General features: G+C 45.7%; 2 protein-coding genes across 11 annotated transcripts in view; one reads left to right on the top strand and one right to left on the bottom strand.

Moving 5' to 3' along the window:
* LOC117145928 (mucin-5AC) overlaps window positions 1-13,590 on the top strand; it is a 26,068-nt gene extending 12,478 nt beyond the window's left edge. For 4 of the 10 annotated variants that reach the window (XM_033311792.1, XM_033311794.1, XM_033311791.1 and 1 more), the window contains exons 7-16: window positions 424-1,176; window positions 1,837-2,212; window positions 2,544-2,801; window positions 2,873-3,001; window positions 3,348-3,477; window positions 3,551-3,693; window positions 4,104-4,160; window positions 4,700-4,818; window positions 8,368-12,424; window positions 12,481-13,590. In XM_033311792.1, the coding sequence (XP_033167683.1) occupies window positions 424-1,176; window positions 1,837-2,212; window positions 2,544-2,801; window positions 2,873-3,001; window positions 3,348-3,477; window positions 3,551-3,693; window positions 4,104-4,160; window positions 4,700-4,818; window positions 8,368-12,424; window positions 12,481-12,535 (6,077 nt within the window). In that variant the 3' untranslated portion in view covers window positions 12,536-13,590. Of the gene's footprint in view, window positions 1-423; window positions 1,177-1,836; window positions 2,213-2,543; window positions 2,802-2,872; window positions 3,002-3,347; window positions 3,478-3,550; window positions 3,694-4,103; window positions 4,161-4,699; window positions 4,819-7,008; window positions 7,961-8,367; window positions 12,425-12,480 lie in introns of those variants that run through there. The other 6 variants (XM_033311796.1, XM_033311797.1, XM_033311798.1 and 3 more) reach the window with 6 other exon arrangements.
* Window positions 13,572-16,675, bottom strand: LOC117145929 (solute carrier family 23 member 1). Its single transcript, XM_033311802.1, has 4 exons — window positions 16,520-16,675; window positions 14,961-15,580; window positions 14,234-14,750; window positions 13,572-14,169 (listed from the first exon to the last, which is right to left on the bottom strand). Exons 1-4 carry the CDS (start codon window positions 16,550-16,552, stop codon window positions 13,618-13,620), a joined length of 1,722 nt encoding a protein of 573 aa, XP_033167693.1. The 5' UTR covers window positions 16,553-16,675; the 3' UTR covers window positions 13,572-13,617.

Here is a 16,675-nt window from a genome sequence, read left to right as displayed (position 1 = left end):
GCTTGGCCAATCCACAAAGCCACAAAAAAAAATGAAAATGAAATCCTCAAGCAAAATATACACTCGTCATCATCATCATCATCAACGAACTCACCTGTCTTTTGTCTTTCGTTCCCTCTTGTGCTGACTACCTCATTGTTTTGGAGTGGATCGATTCGTATGAAATGAAATATTAAAACTTGAAGTGAATTTTATGTAGTTAAAGGTCGTATTATTATTGTCAACGCAAATTAAACTTCATCCTATCCACATTTAGGACATCATGTTTCAATATCCTTGTGTAAAATACGATTTAATGTAATGTAAACGGAGATATTTAAAGATTATTGTTAGAATTCCAGAGCACATTTTTTCGTACTGATCGATCCACCCTACCTGCCATACATGCTCATCATATTCATTGACTCATCATCTTAATTTTAGTGATACGCAGGCCAACACCGTTTTATGGCATCGGCAAAGGCTTTGGCAATGGCATGGGTGGTGCTGGTGGAGCAAGTGGTGCCAGTGGAGTGGGTGGTGCGCCAGTGAACAATACACCCAAGCGCGCACAGAGTGGCAGCAGTTTTATGGGCTATTCGGGGGCCACATCTCCGGGCAACGCAGCAACATCACCACCGATTTCTGGACCCCAAACGGCACCGCCAGTGCTAATATCACCGAATGCTTTGGCTGTGGCCAAGCAAACGATACAGCAACGGATTTTCGGAGGCGGACTACCCAGTCCCAATAATCAGCCAGCAAATCGAAGGCCAGCCACCTGGCAACCGCAGGCATCCTACAGCACGGCCAGCATTTTCCAGCCGCCACAAAGTCAGAGTAGTCCCTTCAAGATGCTGCAGCAGCAATATCAGCAACGTTGCCAGGAGGACCAGAAGCCAAGTTGCCCATTCACGCCGCCTCCATCGCCACAATATGCCGCCAGCCAAGCCTACGCCGCCCAAGCCAACAGCAACAACTATGGAGGCAACAGCAACAGCGGCGGCAGCAACAGCAGCAACAGCAGATGCAACAGCAGCAACATAGGCAACTGCAACACGATGCCTAATGTCAATTACAATGTCAATTCGCGCACGAGACCATTTAATCATAATCAAGCTCAAGACACACTCAATACCAATGCCAATACCAGTGCCAGTGCTACATGTGCCTTGCCTGTGGCTATGTGGCTGAAATGTAAGTCTTGGCAGCGGCTCCAAAAAACAGAAACCCCACCGAATCCGTATCCGTATCCGAAACCAATACAACCAACAACAAAAAACATGTGCTTTGTGCTATGTGTGCCTGCTAAAAAACCAAAAACCGAAGCAATCCACTCAATCCGTTTCCGTTTCCTGTTGCGTTCCTCGATTATTTGTATTTTTTCCGCTCCCTTTGCTATATGAACACTGGCTGGCCTTGGGAAAAAGTCCAAGGTTAATCAGTTAGTAATTATCCTGGCTTGGTACTCCTGGCTTTCCCTTTCCAACAATTCACACCCGGAAAAACCCAAATCTTTGGCTCTACCTTTTCCTTGGACGTTGTTTGTTCTCGATGTGTGGTTGTAGTTCTCGTTGTTGAAGTTGATGTTGCTGCTGCTGCTGTTGCAGTCGTTGTTGTTCGTGCTCGTTGTTGTTCTGACTTTCAAGTTGTAGTCTCGGCTTAACCCCCTAAAAACACTTAGGCGCGCCTTAACCCTCGAACTGCATTCCTTTGGCCTCAATGACAAGTTACTATTGTTGTGTTCTCTTACTGTTACTGATGCTTTAATTGCTTACTTGTTCCTCTTGCACCATTCACCATGTATATAATCAATTCAATTAACTTAAAGTAATTGTTGTACTTTTTAATCTGCAGCTTCACCGGGTGCCGAAGGACCTCCAACTCCTCCCGGAGCGGTCAAGACATCAACGGCTTCGATTACCCTGAAATCGGCCACCCTGCCGCGTCGCAAGATTAACGCCAAGGCGGAGGTTCAGTTGGACATTAAGCCGCGAATCCCGGAACAAGGAGCCCCACCCCAGCCGGCCATGCGTTTCAGCACCGAGATGCAACATCCGGTGGCCGATCTGCGCAGTGCCCCGCCCCGCGAGGCCCCCATCCCCTACAGCCCCATCAAGACAACGCTGCAGGCGAGGGCCACCAGTCTGGAGCCCAAGGAGCACGTCATCACCATCCAGCGACCGCCCACGCAGCATGCCTATGGGCGCACCAGTTCCAACACAACCACGCGGTGAGTACGGGTTAAGAGACGATGGTCATATAATTCGCGCTTTATTGCCTTTATTCCTCACTCTCGCCTCGTAAAGAAAATTCGATGTAATTGCTTAAATGGGCGTCCAAATTAAGGGGTTCAGGCTTACAGTTCTCGAATGGCTTTCCATTTGATTCCGGATAAGAGAAGACCATCCTTAAAGAAATGTGTTACTATTAAAAGGCTGCTAGAATTGTTAAATATGATTGAAATTGAAAATTTATTCATATACGCTTTAAATACTAAATCAACGCCTTAATTTCCTGTGTAAGCTTATGATTGATTATGCATGTTTCATGACCTTTTGCAGTTCCGGCTCGCTGTCACGGCAGTCAACGGTGGAATCCGAGTCTGAGGGGACCACCACGGCCACGAACATGTCGCAGGCCACCATTACGAGCACCTCGCAGCCCATCAAGAAGAGTCCGCGGGAGTTTATCATCCCGATTGCCGTCGAGGGAGGCGGCTTCATTACGCCCCGGGAACGCAGCGTGGAGCCATCGGAATCGAGCCACACCACCAGCAGCCGCTCCACGTTCACCCGCCTGCGTCCATCCCGTCGCATTGGGTAAGGCTTTAAGGTTTAAGTTTCGCTTGGCCTGTGCAGTTTTCCTGACTGAAATTTCATTTCGTATGCAGCTCACTGTTAAGCGAGGCAGGCTTCGATGAGGGCTCGCCATTCCAAAAGATGCGCACCACGTCGATAACCCGGGATGGCGTCAGCGGAGGAACCGAGGAGGAGGCGCGCTTCACCCCGCACCGACTCAGGTTTGCCAACATCCTTAACTTCCGATTATCCCTATCTTATCAGATAGCTTTTCCTCTGGCCTGCGTCAAGGGAAATCATATTCGTTTTCAAATATATCAAACCAATTGAGATTTAAGATTTTCAATAATCGTTTAAATTTAATCAATTAAAATTAAAATATCTTTAATTTGAAATTGATATATTGATACATTTATCGTTATTGTAATACTTTTTCTTTGAGTACATGGCATGAATACGTAACAGGATTGCTAAATTGAATCCTCGCAGTCTCCTTGACTGCCGTTTGATTCGGTTATTCTCATCCTTATGCAAATCTTCTTTTTCTCCTATTTGACACACCCGCAGAAGCTCAAGACCTGTCAAGAAAATTAGTCAAGACAACGATTCGCAAAGCTCCAACGAGGAGGACGATGACGACGACGATGGCTTCGAGATACTCACGGCGGAGAATCTGTTCTCGACTTTGCTGCAGCGGGTAAGACGTCATCCGTCCGCCATAATGTGACCCATCTCTCATCGGGATCCCATGCTCCTTTGCACACTTCTAGGTGCGGGCCCTGACGAATCGCCTGAATGTCAACAGTGACCTGACGGCCGGATTCCCCAGCCATTCTAGTCGCCTGCTCACGGACATTTCGCGGCAGGCCCAAAGTCACAGTCCATTCTGGAGCCAGGGCAGTCCCTTTGCCAGGTGAGTGTGCCCCCGCAACGGTGGGGAATTGAGGTTGAAGTGGACCGGAGTTGGAGTTGGAGTGGCAACTGAAAGTTGATTGCCATCCAGCCGGCTGCCAGTCAGTTAGTCAGCTTATGCAAACGTGTCACGGCACTGGCTCTAGTTAATAATTTCATTAAATTCAGCTGGAGCTGACTCTCCCGGAAAGTGAGTTGACTAAGAGCCGGCTTCTGTTGGCCAAAGACGAGTGCGATTTGCTATTCAGCTTTAAGTCCTAGCCTAACCATTGAATGACTGCTTTAACTCCATCCACCAACATTAACTGCAAATTTGTTGTCCATTTCTTACATGCTGCCCTCCACATGCCTTCCATCTAACAATTCAAACAAAAAACTCACCAACCATGCTTAAACTAATTATCCGCAAAGTGTGCTTAGATCTCAAGTTAGTTATACCTATAGCGAAACGGTCGAGAAGAAGAAAGTGTAAGTACCACGGCTTGAAATGACTTTTTAATTGGTCGAGAGCTTTTAACCCCATGCTAAAAGTACAGTGTGACACATGACCAAATTTAAACGATTTTTTAAGATTGATGAGCTGCTTATAATATTCATGAATTTAGCTAATTTTAAAATCACTATCATTTAAATTTGGTGGTAAAACTCACTGTATGCTGCATTTAAGCCATCTTAAATCACACTTCAGCCTCGCACAATATCTCCATCAATCCATCCATTTATCCATTCATCCATTGCGCCCTCCTGCCTGTATCTCACCTGCTCCTGCACCTCCTCCTGCTTCCAGGTGCGGGGAGCGCTGGCTGAGGGCCTTGGACATTACGGAGCGGCTGCGTCGTTGGCTGGGCCACGCCCCCCAATGCTGCCTGTAAGTTGGCAACGTGTAGCGTACCGTACCGTGTGTAATGTGCAAGTCCCTCGGCAGAAAGTTCGATTAGCAGTGAATTCGCTGATGTATTGTTCTCACCTGTGTCCAACCATTTCCATCTATCTGATATCCTTCACAGCCGCCTGAACAGCAGCAACAGCAGCGGACTGGGTGCTCCGTGGCGGCACAGCATGTCCCGGGACCTGGGCAGCGACATGGAATCGATGTTCTCGCGCACGGGGGCCACGCTGCCAAGAGGTGAATATCACAGAATAAAGAGTAAATACCTAGATCAGTAGTGAGACACGCCATTCAGAGCCGGAAAAGTGCCGGCGATCTGATGCCGCAACGATGAAGCCACACAGACAGACAAACAGAAAAGAAAAGTTAAACAAATAGTAGAACTAAAGAAAAGCGCTGCAACGTATGCTACGTAATTAAGAGTACTTTCAATTTCAATATGCCTATATTGTATACTTAAACCTGTTTTATTTCAAGTAGTTTTTGATGTCTGCTAAACAAAACCAACAATCAACTGAACACAGATCACCGATCAAGTGAATTACCTTGTCTTATTAGTCTAAACCTTATATTGTCCCACAAATCCAGATAAAACAAAAGCCAAACAAAAAACACACAACAATTAATCATAAGTGTCTACTGTAATTATCAAGTGAAAATGCCAATTAATACTTAAACAATGACAAACATTTATTTCCGTTGAAGACTATATTTATTTCATTTACTGTTTTGTGTGCGCGCACAGTTCTTAATAGCATAATTCAATCTCTATCAATATTCACTCTATATCTATCTCTATCAAGTGAACTATCTATAACTATATATATCTAAATGCTGTCTGTCTTAGAAAACCACTCTTTTGTTATTAACCCATAATGCCGCTGACGCTTACAAACCTAAATCTATTTATTGCTCAACGAAAGAGGCGAAATCCACCCCACTTCCTCCTTTAACTTATGCACTATTTATTTATTTATTATTATTTACCCCCGTTTATTATTTGCCTTTCAAATTTTTGTTCTGCACTCATGCAATGATGATGAAATAAAGTTACAAAGCAAGGAGGAGCCAAGAATTTGTTAAGTCAATAAAAGTGTAATCAAATCGTATTCAAAGTTCTGTATGCCAGCGCAGTAACATATAGAGAAATGCTCAAGGAATATATATATTCATGTATGACGAACCCGAATCAGGCTTAACCCTTGACCTAAATGTTATGCGAATTGAGATGATGATGAAAATGAGAATGAAAATGTTGATGGCGACCTGAGGAGATTGTACTTATTGTTAACAATGAAATAAACTAAAGCGAATGAAACCAACACCTAATAACTTTACTACGTTTTGCAGTGAGAACAACCACATAGATGACAATAAAAAAAAAACAATTCAAAACGAAAGAAGACAAAACCTTTTCTTATTTTATTTGAGGTGACCACTGAGATTTTGTTTTCGCAACCAAAAGAATTGTTCGATATAAACTTTCTTTGGTAAATTAATTGTTGTACAGTTTTTTATGCAAATGGCCCCGCTACCTTAAATTTGTTTTAGTTTTACCAACTCGTTATATACAAATATATATATATATTTCTAGATATATATATCTATCCCTCACCAACAACAAACAAACAAACAAACGAACTACAAGTTTTCTAATGCGCTAACCCAAAAACCAAAGACAAAGTTTCAAGTTGATTTTCCCAGTTCTTTCTATTTTTTGATGTTTTTTATTAGTTACAAACAAAATTTGAGCCTGAAAATGCCAAAAGCCGAATAATCAGTAAACGAAATTAAAACCAAAATTTGTGTTGTACAAGAAGTTTATTTGTTTAACACCACTAAGCTCACACGCACACACATACCTGCCAATACAAATACATGCGCACCAACCTACCAACACACCCAAAGCTTCTCAATGTAGTTGACTCTGTCCACGCTGTTAAAAAACCGCCAACCAACAAACCAGCTAAAAACCAACCAACAACTAACTTGGCACTAAAAAAAAATTGTAAAAAAAACAAAAACAAATATCTGAGTTCTGGGCTTTTTTTTGGATAATTTGTAAATCGAGTAATTTGTAATTGTGATCCCAAACGACAATCTCTTTTGATGTGAAACAGAGTTGATGATGGGGCCAAGAACCCAAGAAAAAAATGTCCAAAACTTTGAATACGATAATGTACAGAACTGAAACTCTCTCTCAGCTACTAATCAATCAAACTTATTACGTTCATCATCATTCCATACCGTAGAGAATCCCTAATCCGAAAGTCATGACCAAATGCCATCTCCGTAGTGAATCGTAGTTAGTAGAGTGTTACTTAAGTGATTTGCAATTCAATTCACCAGCCGATGATTCGATGTATTACAAATAATGATTTTATTATTGGCCGTTTACACACGTTTCGTACTTACTTTCGTTTACAGTTGGTTTAACTACTTTAACTACTACTACCACGCCCACAAAGCATGTTATAACCATTAACCAGAGTCCGTTCAGAACCGCCAACAAATCGCATCCGGGCCATATCGCCACGGCCACGACCACGGCCAAAACGGTGGCCGTAGCCGTTGCCGGCGTTCCGAAGCAGCTAACAATAACCACCACGACCACCACCAACAGCAATTGCAGCAGTAACAACGCAAACGCCAACGGCAGGAGCAGACCGCCAACAGTCATCCCGGCCATAACCGCAACCACACCCCAGCTGGCCAAAACCACTAGCAGTAGCACCACCGCCACCATCACCGCCACCGCAACCGAAGGCCCAAGGAAGCCATAAGCCAAGCCACCAAGTGGGTGGTGGTGTAGGTGGCTGGGTGGTGCTGCTCCTATTAGACTGCCCAAAAAACAAGTTCCATTTTTATGTTGCCAAAATTCGATTAGCATATCTGTTCGTTGTTTAAATACTTGTTTTCACTTTCGCTATTTAATTGAAAAACTTTTTAACTTTAACTGCCAGCCAGACGAGCAGCTGGAATTCGACTTTTAACTGTTAATATATTTTTTAAAATTGAATGGAAACAGTGTAATTTTTATTTGAGGCAGCAGTAGCGCAACCACATTCCCTCAGTACAATGAACATTGTATTATTGTGATTTTGATTTTAAAATTAATTTTAAACCTCAACGAGTTACTCATACTCCAGTCATTTTTACTCAAATCCATTCGCCTCAGTCAAGCAATTCCTCTGGCGCAAAAGCTTCAAGCATACCAACTAAGCAATACTTTTACTTAATATCTAATACTAAAATCGGTAGATGAAAACTGAATACCCAAACAACTGATAACCGAGAACTAAACACTTAATCCGAAGAACCATAAAATATGAAACTATTTTTATACCAACACCAAGTGAAATAAAACATGAAATCCAAATTGACCAGCATTTTTGTTACCGCCCGTTTTCGTATTCCTGCACGTAAGCTAATCCCAGTTGTTTTTTGATTTTGTTAACCTTTGTTGGATACTCGTAATCCTACATCCTGCAAGTTTGTTAAGTGTTCGAGTTGAAGCTTCTCCGCTTTGATTGCGTCTCTGGAAAGTAATTCTTTTGGTTGCCAAAACGAAAACGAGAAAAGTTTTCAGATCTCTGGGGCTGATGAAGTGGGGCAGTCAATCAATCAATCATTGTACTCGCCATGTAAGTAACCCTGAATAATTGAAGTCTATCAGTTAATTTGGCAAGTAAGTGGAGTTATTTTTCAATCATATAGACGTTTGTTTTGTGTTCTATGAGATAGGCCACATCATTATATTGTCTATGGCATCTTAACCATTCACAGGACATCATCAAGGCAAGGGCAAGCCCAGTTCAGCTCCCGCCCAAGTGGAAAAGGGTGCCGCCACGGTCTCTTCAGCGAGCACTGCAAACAGCGATGAGCCCTTGGACCTGGCCGATCTGGATCTTTCGAGACTACGTCTCAGCAAGAAGGATTTGGAAACACTGTCTAGCATAACTCCTGGATTGCCCAAGTGTTTCCAGGAACAGCTACTTGCAAAACTGCCACCCACTCAAGCTCGCAAGCTATCACGCACCCTGAGCGTTCAGACCAGTGCACCCAGTAGTGCCTCCACTCCCAAGGTTTACAAACGCAGTCAAAGTAGTGGAAGGGGTTACCAGCCGGAGCAACAGTCACAGGAGGAGCTGGCTAAACCACTAACCACTGACGCCCCCAAGACGACTTCAGCGAGTACAGCGATTTACAGGCGAAGCCTCAGTCGCAGTCAGGCACCCACGCCAAATTCTGGCCAGGATGCCGACAGCCGAGCAGCCCAAACGACTAAAAGCCGCAGCAGCAGTGTCTGTCGAGATGACTATGGGAAATCCTCGCTCTGCAGCAGCAGCACTTACACCAGCGATATTAGCGAAAAGTATAAGTACTACTCGCCGTACCTCAGCAAGTCCAGCAATGTAAGTCCATCGATAGCTTCGAAGGATGCCCCAGAAAAGCGGTACAGTGGTGGGCTAGGACGTCCCCCGAGTGGCTGTCTCTCTCCTCCACCGCAATTGCCGCAAGTTGCTGCCACTGAGGGCACCAGTTCCCTAAGGGTTGGACGTTCCTCGCAGCGTCGGATTTCCCGCTTTCTGCGTCCCGACTTCTTTGATGAACCTAGGGATCGTGAAACCCAGAGCATGCTTAGGGAAATACGAGAAAAGTCCATCGATCGCCATGATCAGGAGCAGACCCAGGCACAGGACTTGAGACGTCGCAAGCATAGTTTGCCCAATGTGGAGCAAGCGGAGCAACCTGCTGAAACGGCACCCATTAGATCCTCCATGCGCCATTCACGCAACAAGAGCATGGAGTTGTTTACAGAAGCCGAATCAAATGGCCAAGCTAGGGATACTGTGAAGACATCAACATCCCGGCAACGAAGTGTTTCGAAGGCTCGAGAACTGGAAACGGAACTGGATAAACACGAACTGGCAGATAAAATCCTCCAGGAGCTGCAGCTACTGTCCGCTGTAAGGAGCCAACATGATCAGACTCAGGAGTCGGAGAAAGCAGAAGAGACATCCACCATTAAAAAGATAAAGAAGTTGAAACCCAAGGAATCCAACGAACCAGAAGCAACGAAAATCGCGTCAACGACTACCTCAAGTACAACCACTTTGGTGAGGAAGGTTAAGAAGGTAGTTAAGAAAACCGACGAGACCCCCAAGACGCCTGGATCTGAAAATGCAGATCTCGCTAGCTCTGCACCAAAGGAAACAAAATTAAAGCGTCCCAAATCCTATCCCATGAAAGATCTCGGATTAAGTCTTAAATCATCAACCGATCTCCCAGAACCGACAACATCACTTCTACCCACTAAATTACCCAGCAAACTCCCTTCAGGGAACACCAATGAATCCGCAGTGGAACCAGCTCCACGCGAGAGTCGCCTGATGAGGCCGAAAAGCTACCCGGCCACCAAACTAGCCACTCCTAAGGAACTGCGCAAAGTTACACGAAGTGGAGTTGCCATTCCCACAATAACAGAAGCTATACCCACTCCCTCGGCTATGCCAACGCCCACTAGTTCCAAGTCCACTTCGGAGGAGAAATCGATGTCGGCCACACCAACCGGAACTATGTCTGTCGTAACGGATGCCAAGGATACAGTATCCTCTTCCAGCGACTCGCGGCCCACGACCATTAAGAAAATCATTAAGGTGTCGAAGAAGTCCAAGCTAATGCCACCTACGCCAGTGACACCAACCACTCCAACCACGACTGCTACCACCACTGCAAGCACCACACCAGTAGAAAGCTCTAAGGAGTCTAGTCCGGTCATTAAGCCCAAGGAAAAGTCACCGGAAAAGAAACCCAGCAAGGGTTTGCTTTACGCTTTGGGACAGAAGTTTGAGAAACTACGAGACTCCGCCATGAGCAAGGAGAAAAAGGCAGGTTCTACTGGAGCAGCGGCATCTTTGGCCTGCACCCAAAAGCAAGGCTCTCCCGAAGAACGCAGCTCTCCAGAAAAGTATAAGAAAAACGTTTCGGATGCAGAGAAGTCCCAACAAACTGGACTCTCCGACGACAAACGGGTGGATAAGCGATCCCGGTTTGACACCATGCTACGCTCTTTAAGGGAGAGATCCGTACCCAGATCACAGCCCAATGGACGCGTGAGTCCGAAGCGAGCTGCCAGTGTGGAGGAGCTGCACGCAGGATGCCCAGAGGGGCAGGGAAAACAAGGCGGAGCAGTTAACAAGATGTTCGGGGGTTTGTTGCGTCGATTTGACAGGGAAAGCAGCGAACAACGCCGGGTGAGAAGCACCCGATCCACCAGCAACATAGAGCGACAGGTTCGCGAAGAACAGGATCAGCTGCTGGACGCCTCGCTACCAACATCGCCAATCTATCAGAATGTGGTAAAGAGCACGAAAAGCAAAGTCGCTTCAACGACAAATGGCGAAGAGAATTGCAATTGCGAAACAGCTTGTCCAGATTGCAGGCAAAACAAGGGACAGAACTTGACCACCAGCGGTGCTCCAACTAACACAACAACGCCGAGCAGCAAGGAGAAGCGAAAAGGTCTGATGCTTGATCTGGCCAGCGCAAATGTGTCCGGCAGTGGTGCCCCTAGCTCGGTGACCACCGCCACCACAACTACCACAAGTGGAAGCAGCTATCGGGGATCTAAAACCAATCCGGCTTTGATCAATGGAAATGGAGGACTGGGAATGGGCATCTACTCGAATCTGCCACCCTATCCGGGAGCCATGAAAAGTGCCAGCTCCAACAACAGCTCCAGCCAGCAGTCCATGGAGAACGCCACCAACAATAACTCAACAAATACCAATAATAATTGCAGTTCGCAAACTTCTGGCTATAGAACCTCATCGGCACACGAGATTAATCGGAATAATCCGCTCTTGACGCCCTCCTTCGAAAACATTGCCAACTACTCCTCGGACTCAAGGAGCTACCAAGATGACTGCGCCTCCACCTCGACTTTCCTATCGCCCACCGAAGAGCCGGAGTTGTATTTCGACAACTGGTCCATATGCTCCGAGGACAACTACATGTTGCACGCGACGCCCTCGCCCACAGTTTCCCGGTTGTCAAGAGCTTCCCTGTCCTCGCCCACTCGTTGCTCCGAGAGCTCTGATCCCAACGAGAGTGTGATCGACAGGATTAAACGGCGTAGCTTTTACAGTCGATTCAATGAGCAGAAAAAACCAAGACGCACCAGCAGCATTGTCGGTCCATCGGCGGTGAGGGATTACTACCGGGAGCAACAAGCGGCAGTTAAGGCGCGCTCCAGTAACAAACTGCATGCTCCGGACATGGATCCACCACCAAGAGCTCATTCACCGGACATAGCCCAGCAGTTCTTTAGACCCCTGAAACTGAGTCCCGTGGGAACGGAGCTAAAGCCACCTGTTTACCGTTCGACTTTGGACTACTCTGCATCATCGGCGGGGGCCACCAGCAAGCCAAGGAAGAGTCTGAATGACATTAGAAATACCTCGCCCTCTTTCCTCAGCAAACGTTACGAGACCACCGATTACAGTTCGGTGCCAATGCGATACAAGAGCTCCTCCAGCTCGAGTCCAAGTAATGGAGCCATTGCCAGCGGCTATTACAACACCTACAATCCGAAGCGTAGATCTTCCTACACGCTCAATGGTAGTCTACCAACAGCGACCAGTGGAAGCAGTGCAGCGGGGAGCAGCCACCTGGATGGATACGCCACCTTGTGCAGGAGATCCCTTCGTCCATACGACCATCGAACGATGTCCCTGCTGGAGCCACCGACCTCGAGCAGCGTTCGTAGTGGCGAAGGGGCTTCTTACCAAAGGCGTGAAGCAAGGACACCGGTTAGAGACTACACATCCAGCATTTCGCGGTGAGTTAAATGACTTTCAAGAGGAATTAGTGATTCTAATTTGATATGTATTCCAGATCTGGATCGCGTTACCGCACTTCATCGGCCACTCGCAGTCCAACAAACATTTGATGTACCACACCGCAGAATGGCTTCTGCATCTTCTGCTACTACTCCAAACGGAAGAAGACGAGTCCCGGCCACGGAATCGGAAGTGGGCACGGACATGGCCAGGCCATGAGCACGCCGCCCAACACCACAGCCTCATCGTCATCCTCGCGTGCCAGCAGCGGCGGCACCAAGAAGCAACAGCTTCATCCCGCTCCCATACAAAACCATCATTACCACCACCAAAATGAACAGCACAAGTTCTAGACTGGAGCCCCGAGGTTCCCTGCGATCCGATCCCAGATCCCCAATACCATTCTACCCAATACCAAACCCCCCACTTAGGCATAAAGATTTTTGATAATTTTTTAATGGAACTTAGCCAAAGTTATACTCTAGTGCAGACTTTTGAACGCTGCCCCTAGTCGTAGGTTTGTTGTAGTTTGGATATAGCGGAGTTTCAGCCATAGATCGTGACTCAATAATGCACATTTGTATATATATATACGATTTTCAAATGATTGTGCCTTGGTTCCTTCGGCGGTTTTAGATTTAGCCAATAGCCATAAAACGTTGATTTTAATCTATAAGTGTGTAAGCGGAACGGAAGCGGAAACAGAAAGGGAAAAAGGGAGACCGGAAGTAAACAAGAGACGTGTTTCACAATATATGTATATGTATTTTCTATGCTATTTTTGTGGGGATACCTCGCGCCGAAAATGCGTTAAAATTTCTATTATATAAATTTTAACAACAATTTTTTTGCATTATACAGAACTGATGGATTGTTTTCAAGATTTGAATAGAGTTTAATAGCGACAACTTTCGTTTGCTAGGTCTATTGATGTTATTGCAAAATAATAGAAAATATGCGAGTTGGTAGCGAAACGGAAGAGTGTTAGGTAATCGTAGCAACAAACAATAAGCGAATTTAAAAAGCAAATTAACAGAAACACGGAACAAAAAATAATAGATCTAGAGTTTTGGGTAGCATCCGAATTCGAAGTTCAAATTGTAATTAGAGCGCGAGCACGAAAAGTGTTTTCTAAAAATAAATAAAAACCAAGTCACCAATTGAATGGCTCTTATTTGCATTTTTCCCACGATCAGCTTTGCTTCTGGAGCTTGTAAGTCGGCATGAACGGAATATAGTAGGTCCACTTCCAACGACGAATGGCATCCATGCCAAGCGGAAAATCATAGTCGGTGGCTGTGCCATCATTAACATTGTCATCGCCCAGAGGCATCTCGTTTGCCCAGTCGATTAGGCCCCTCTCCTCCGGCGTTCCTGGGATTATATTGTCCAGCAAGCATCCCAAAACTCCACCCACCAAAATTGTAGTGCCCAGTAGCACCGATAACGTTGAGTCCACGGTCTTGTTTCCGGTATCAATAGCTCCAGGGTTCTTCTGCATCCAACGGCACAATACCATCGGGAAAAATATGGAGAGCCCCAATATGTAAAGATTCCTTGCGGACCGCAGATCCACATACTGTAGGGTGGATAGCCCGAAAGCTATAATCATGCCAAACATCACGCAAAAGATTCCGCCCACCACCGAGTCGGGAATGAGAATGAAGATGGCTCCAAACTTTCCAATTACTCCCTGGAGGACCATTATCAAGGCAGCCCACTGGATTACACGTCGGGATCCAATCTAAAATGCAGATATTTATATTTCCATTAACTTCAACTTTAGGGTTCTGTTTTATATAGATTACCTTGGTGACCCCGATGGCGCCAACATTCTCTCCAAAGGTATTGGTTCCATTTCCAGCTCCCCACAGACCGGCGAGGACAGTGCCCAAACCCTCGGTACCGATCCCGCGATTGATCGCATGGAGCGGAGGCGAGTGGGCGCCGGACATCTGTGACACCGTTGGATAGTAGCTAAGTGACTCCACCGTGCAGGCCAGTACTCCGGCCAACATGCCCAGCACACCGGACAGCGTAACCGATGGCCAGCCAAACTGTCCCGGATACGGCACATAGAACCACTTTGCACTGGTCAGCACATTCAGGCGAACATCCGTGCGAGAGGGATGTGACGGAGGAAAGACATCCGTGGCTGTCAGAATGCCGCACAGACCCCACATAATCATGATGGTCAGCAGGACGGGAAAGAGACGGAACAACTGGAACTGCCGAACCTCCAAGCCGTGACCCTTGCGGTAGGCCAAGATAGGCACGGGAACATTCGACATTATTTGCGAAAAGAGTGTCAGCATTCCAGTGGTTCTATAAGAAAGATTGGAACACAAAAAACAGATTAATAAGCTATAAAATTTCTAAAAACGTTTAAACATTTATCATAGGTACTAATACTTTTTTAATTGGAAACGGTAGACTATGGCAATCGGGTATTTCGTCCGTATTAAATCCAACTAATAACTACTGTAATTATCTGGGCTAAACCCAGATATAGTGCTTTCTATCAGTCATACTCACCCCACGGCAATGCCCCAATGCTTGGAGGCGGTTTCAGCTGCGTGCTCGAATAGCGTTAGACCCACCAGGGACACAGTGGGTACAATGGTCAATGGAGTTACGTACTTAAGGATTTTTCCCACCAGACCAGTGTAGCCCAGGATAACTTGCACCATGGCGGACACGGCAATCGCGCCGGATAGCTCCCGCATACGCACTTGCCATAGTTCCCCCCGCTCAGCCTCGTCCATGGCATCCATTACGGCCTGCTCCGGGCACTTCCATTGGGGCAGGGCCAAGATGGCAAGGGTGGGCACCAAGAACGATATAGTTCCGCCCTGAACAATGGGCAAACGGACGCCCCACGTGGCCTGGAAGTAGGTAACGATGCCCGTGACGAAAATCATCGTTGAGATGATGATGCCCCGGTTGGCGTCCTCATCGGACATGCACAACGCCGGCGTCAGGATGAAAGGTATGGAAACAATGGCTCCAATCATGGTCAGGTAGTGCTGGAATGCGAGGAAGATGCTCAGGTACCATGGGGGATTGTCGTTGATGGCGTAGAGCAGTTGCGGCTTGGGTTTCTCATTACTTGGAGGCGTGTTAGCTGCTTGAGAGTGGGACTTGGACGCATCTGTCTGGAAATTAATCAATATGCAACATCCAATTATTCTCAACTAAACACTGCTCAAAAGACTGCAGTTTTTATTTTATATAAATAGTTTCTTTTTAATTAAATGCCTTTTTCAAATTAGCATTTCCCTATTTGTAAAAGGATGATCAATGGGCATCGTACAATTTCAATTTGTTACTATCAATTAATTAATACTTCAAAGTAAAATCAATAATATTATTGATCAGTGTAATTATATTTTCCTAATGCAAATATCTATTTGTTTATGCAAATGAGTGGTTTTTAGTATCGGGCATAGAGATATTCTCCCATTTTATTGTATAATTGCAGAGTACGGAAAATTCATTGTTTTATTTATGAGATTTGCTATTAAAGTTGTGAATTCATTAACATAATAATATGGCTTAACACGCCCCATGGGGGCGGAATTTAATCTTGGCCCGAGTTTGATAGACGGCTCTGGTCTCCAATCGTGATTAATTGAGCGTTAGTATCAGTGCTACGATCGCGGGCGCCGATTTTTTCTCAGCTTGTTGAGATCAGTGATTTAATCAGACCATAAATTAATAGCTGATGAGCTGTGTTGGTACTTAATAAATCAGCTTGTTGTCAACTCCAGCATTGCGGGCCGAAAGGTATGCGCCGCATAAATATGACAAATCGTTTCGATCGGCAGTTACTTACTGCCACAGATCGTTGAGAAAATAATTTGTGAATGAACTGTTAATTGCTGGGTGTTATCTCAGCGTCTTACCCTTTGAAAACACATATGTATAGCACATCGGCAACAATTAAGTGGGAAATGCAATTGAGTGAAGAAGTGCCTCGCAAAACAAAATCCGATAAAAATCAAAATACGAACAGATCAATTGGGGGAATTCCTCTTACATAAAACCACGCGTTCAGTTATTATTATGGTTATGCAAGGAAACATTGGACTTACGGCGTCCTCGATGGTAACATTGTTCAGCTCCATGATCAGGCGAGCTCACACTTTATATCCGCCATAAACTAATTGGGCTAACGCACGGAAAAGACTCCCGAAGAATTCCGCTGTACGTCCGATCGCGACAAGGTGCCGAGACTCAATGGCGAGATC

The sequence above is a fragment of the Drosophila mauritiana genome, chromosome 3R (genome assembly GCF_004382145.1).
Source record: "Drosophila mauritiana strain mau12 chromosome 3R, ASM438214v1, whole genome shotgun sequence".
In the NCBI taxonomy this organism is placed as follows: domain Eukaryota; kingdom Metazoa; phylum Arthropoda; class Insecta; order Diptera; family Drosophilidae; genus Drosophila; species Drosophila mauritiana.
The sequence above is the reverse complement of the archived record's forward strand: the minus strand, read 5'-3'. Positions and strand labels throughout refer to the sequence as shown.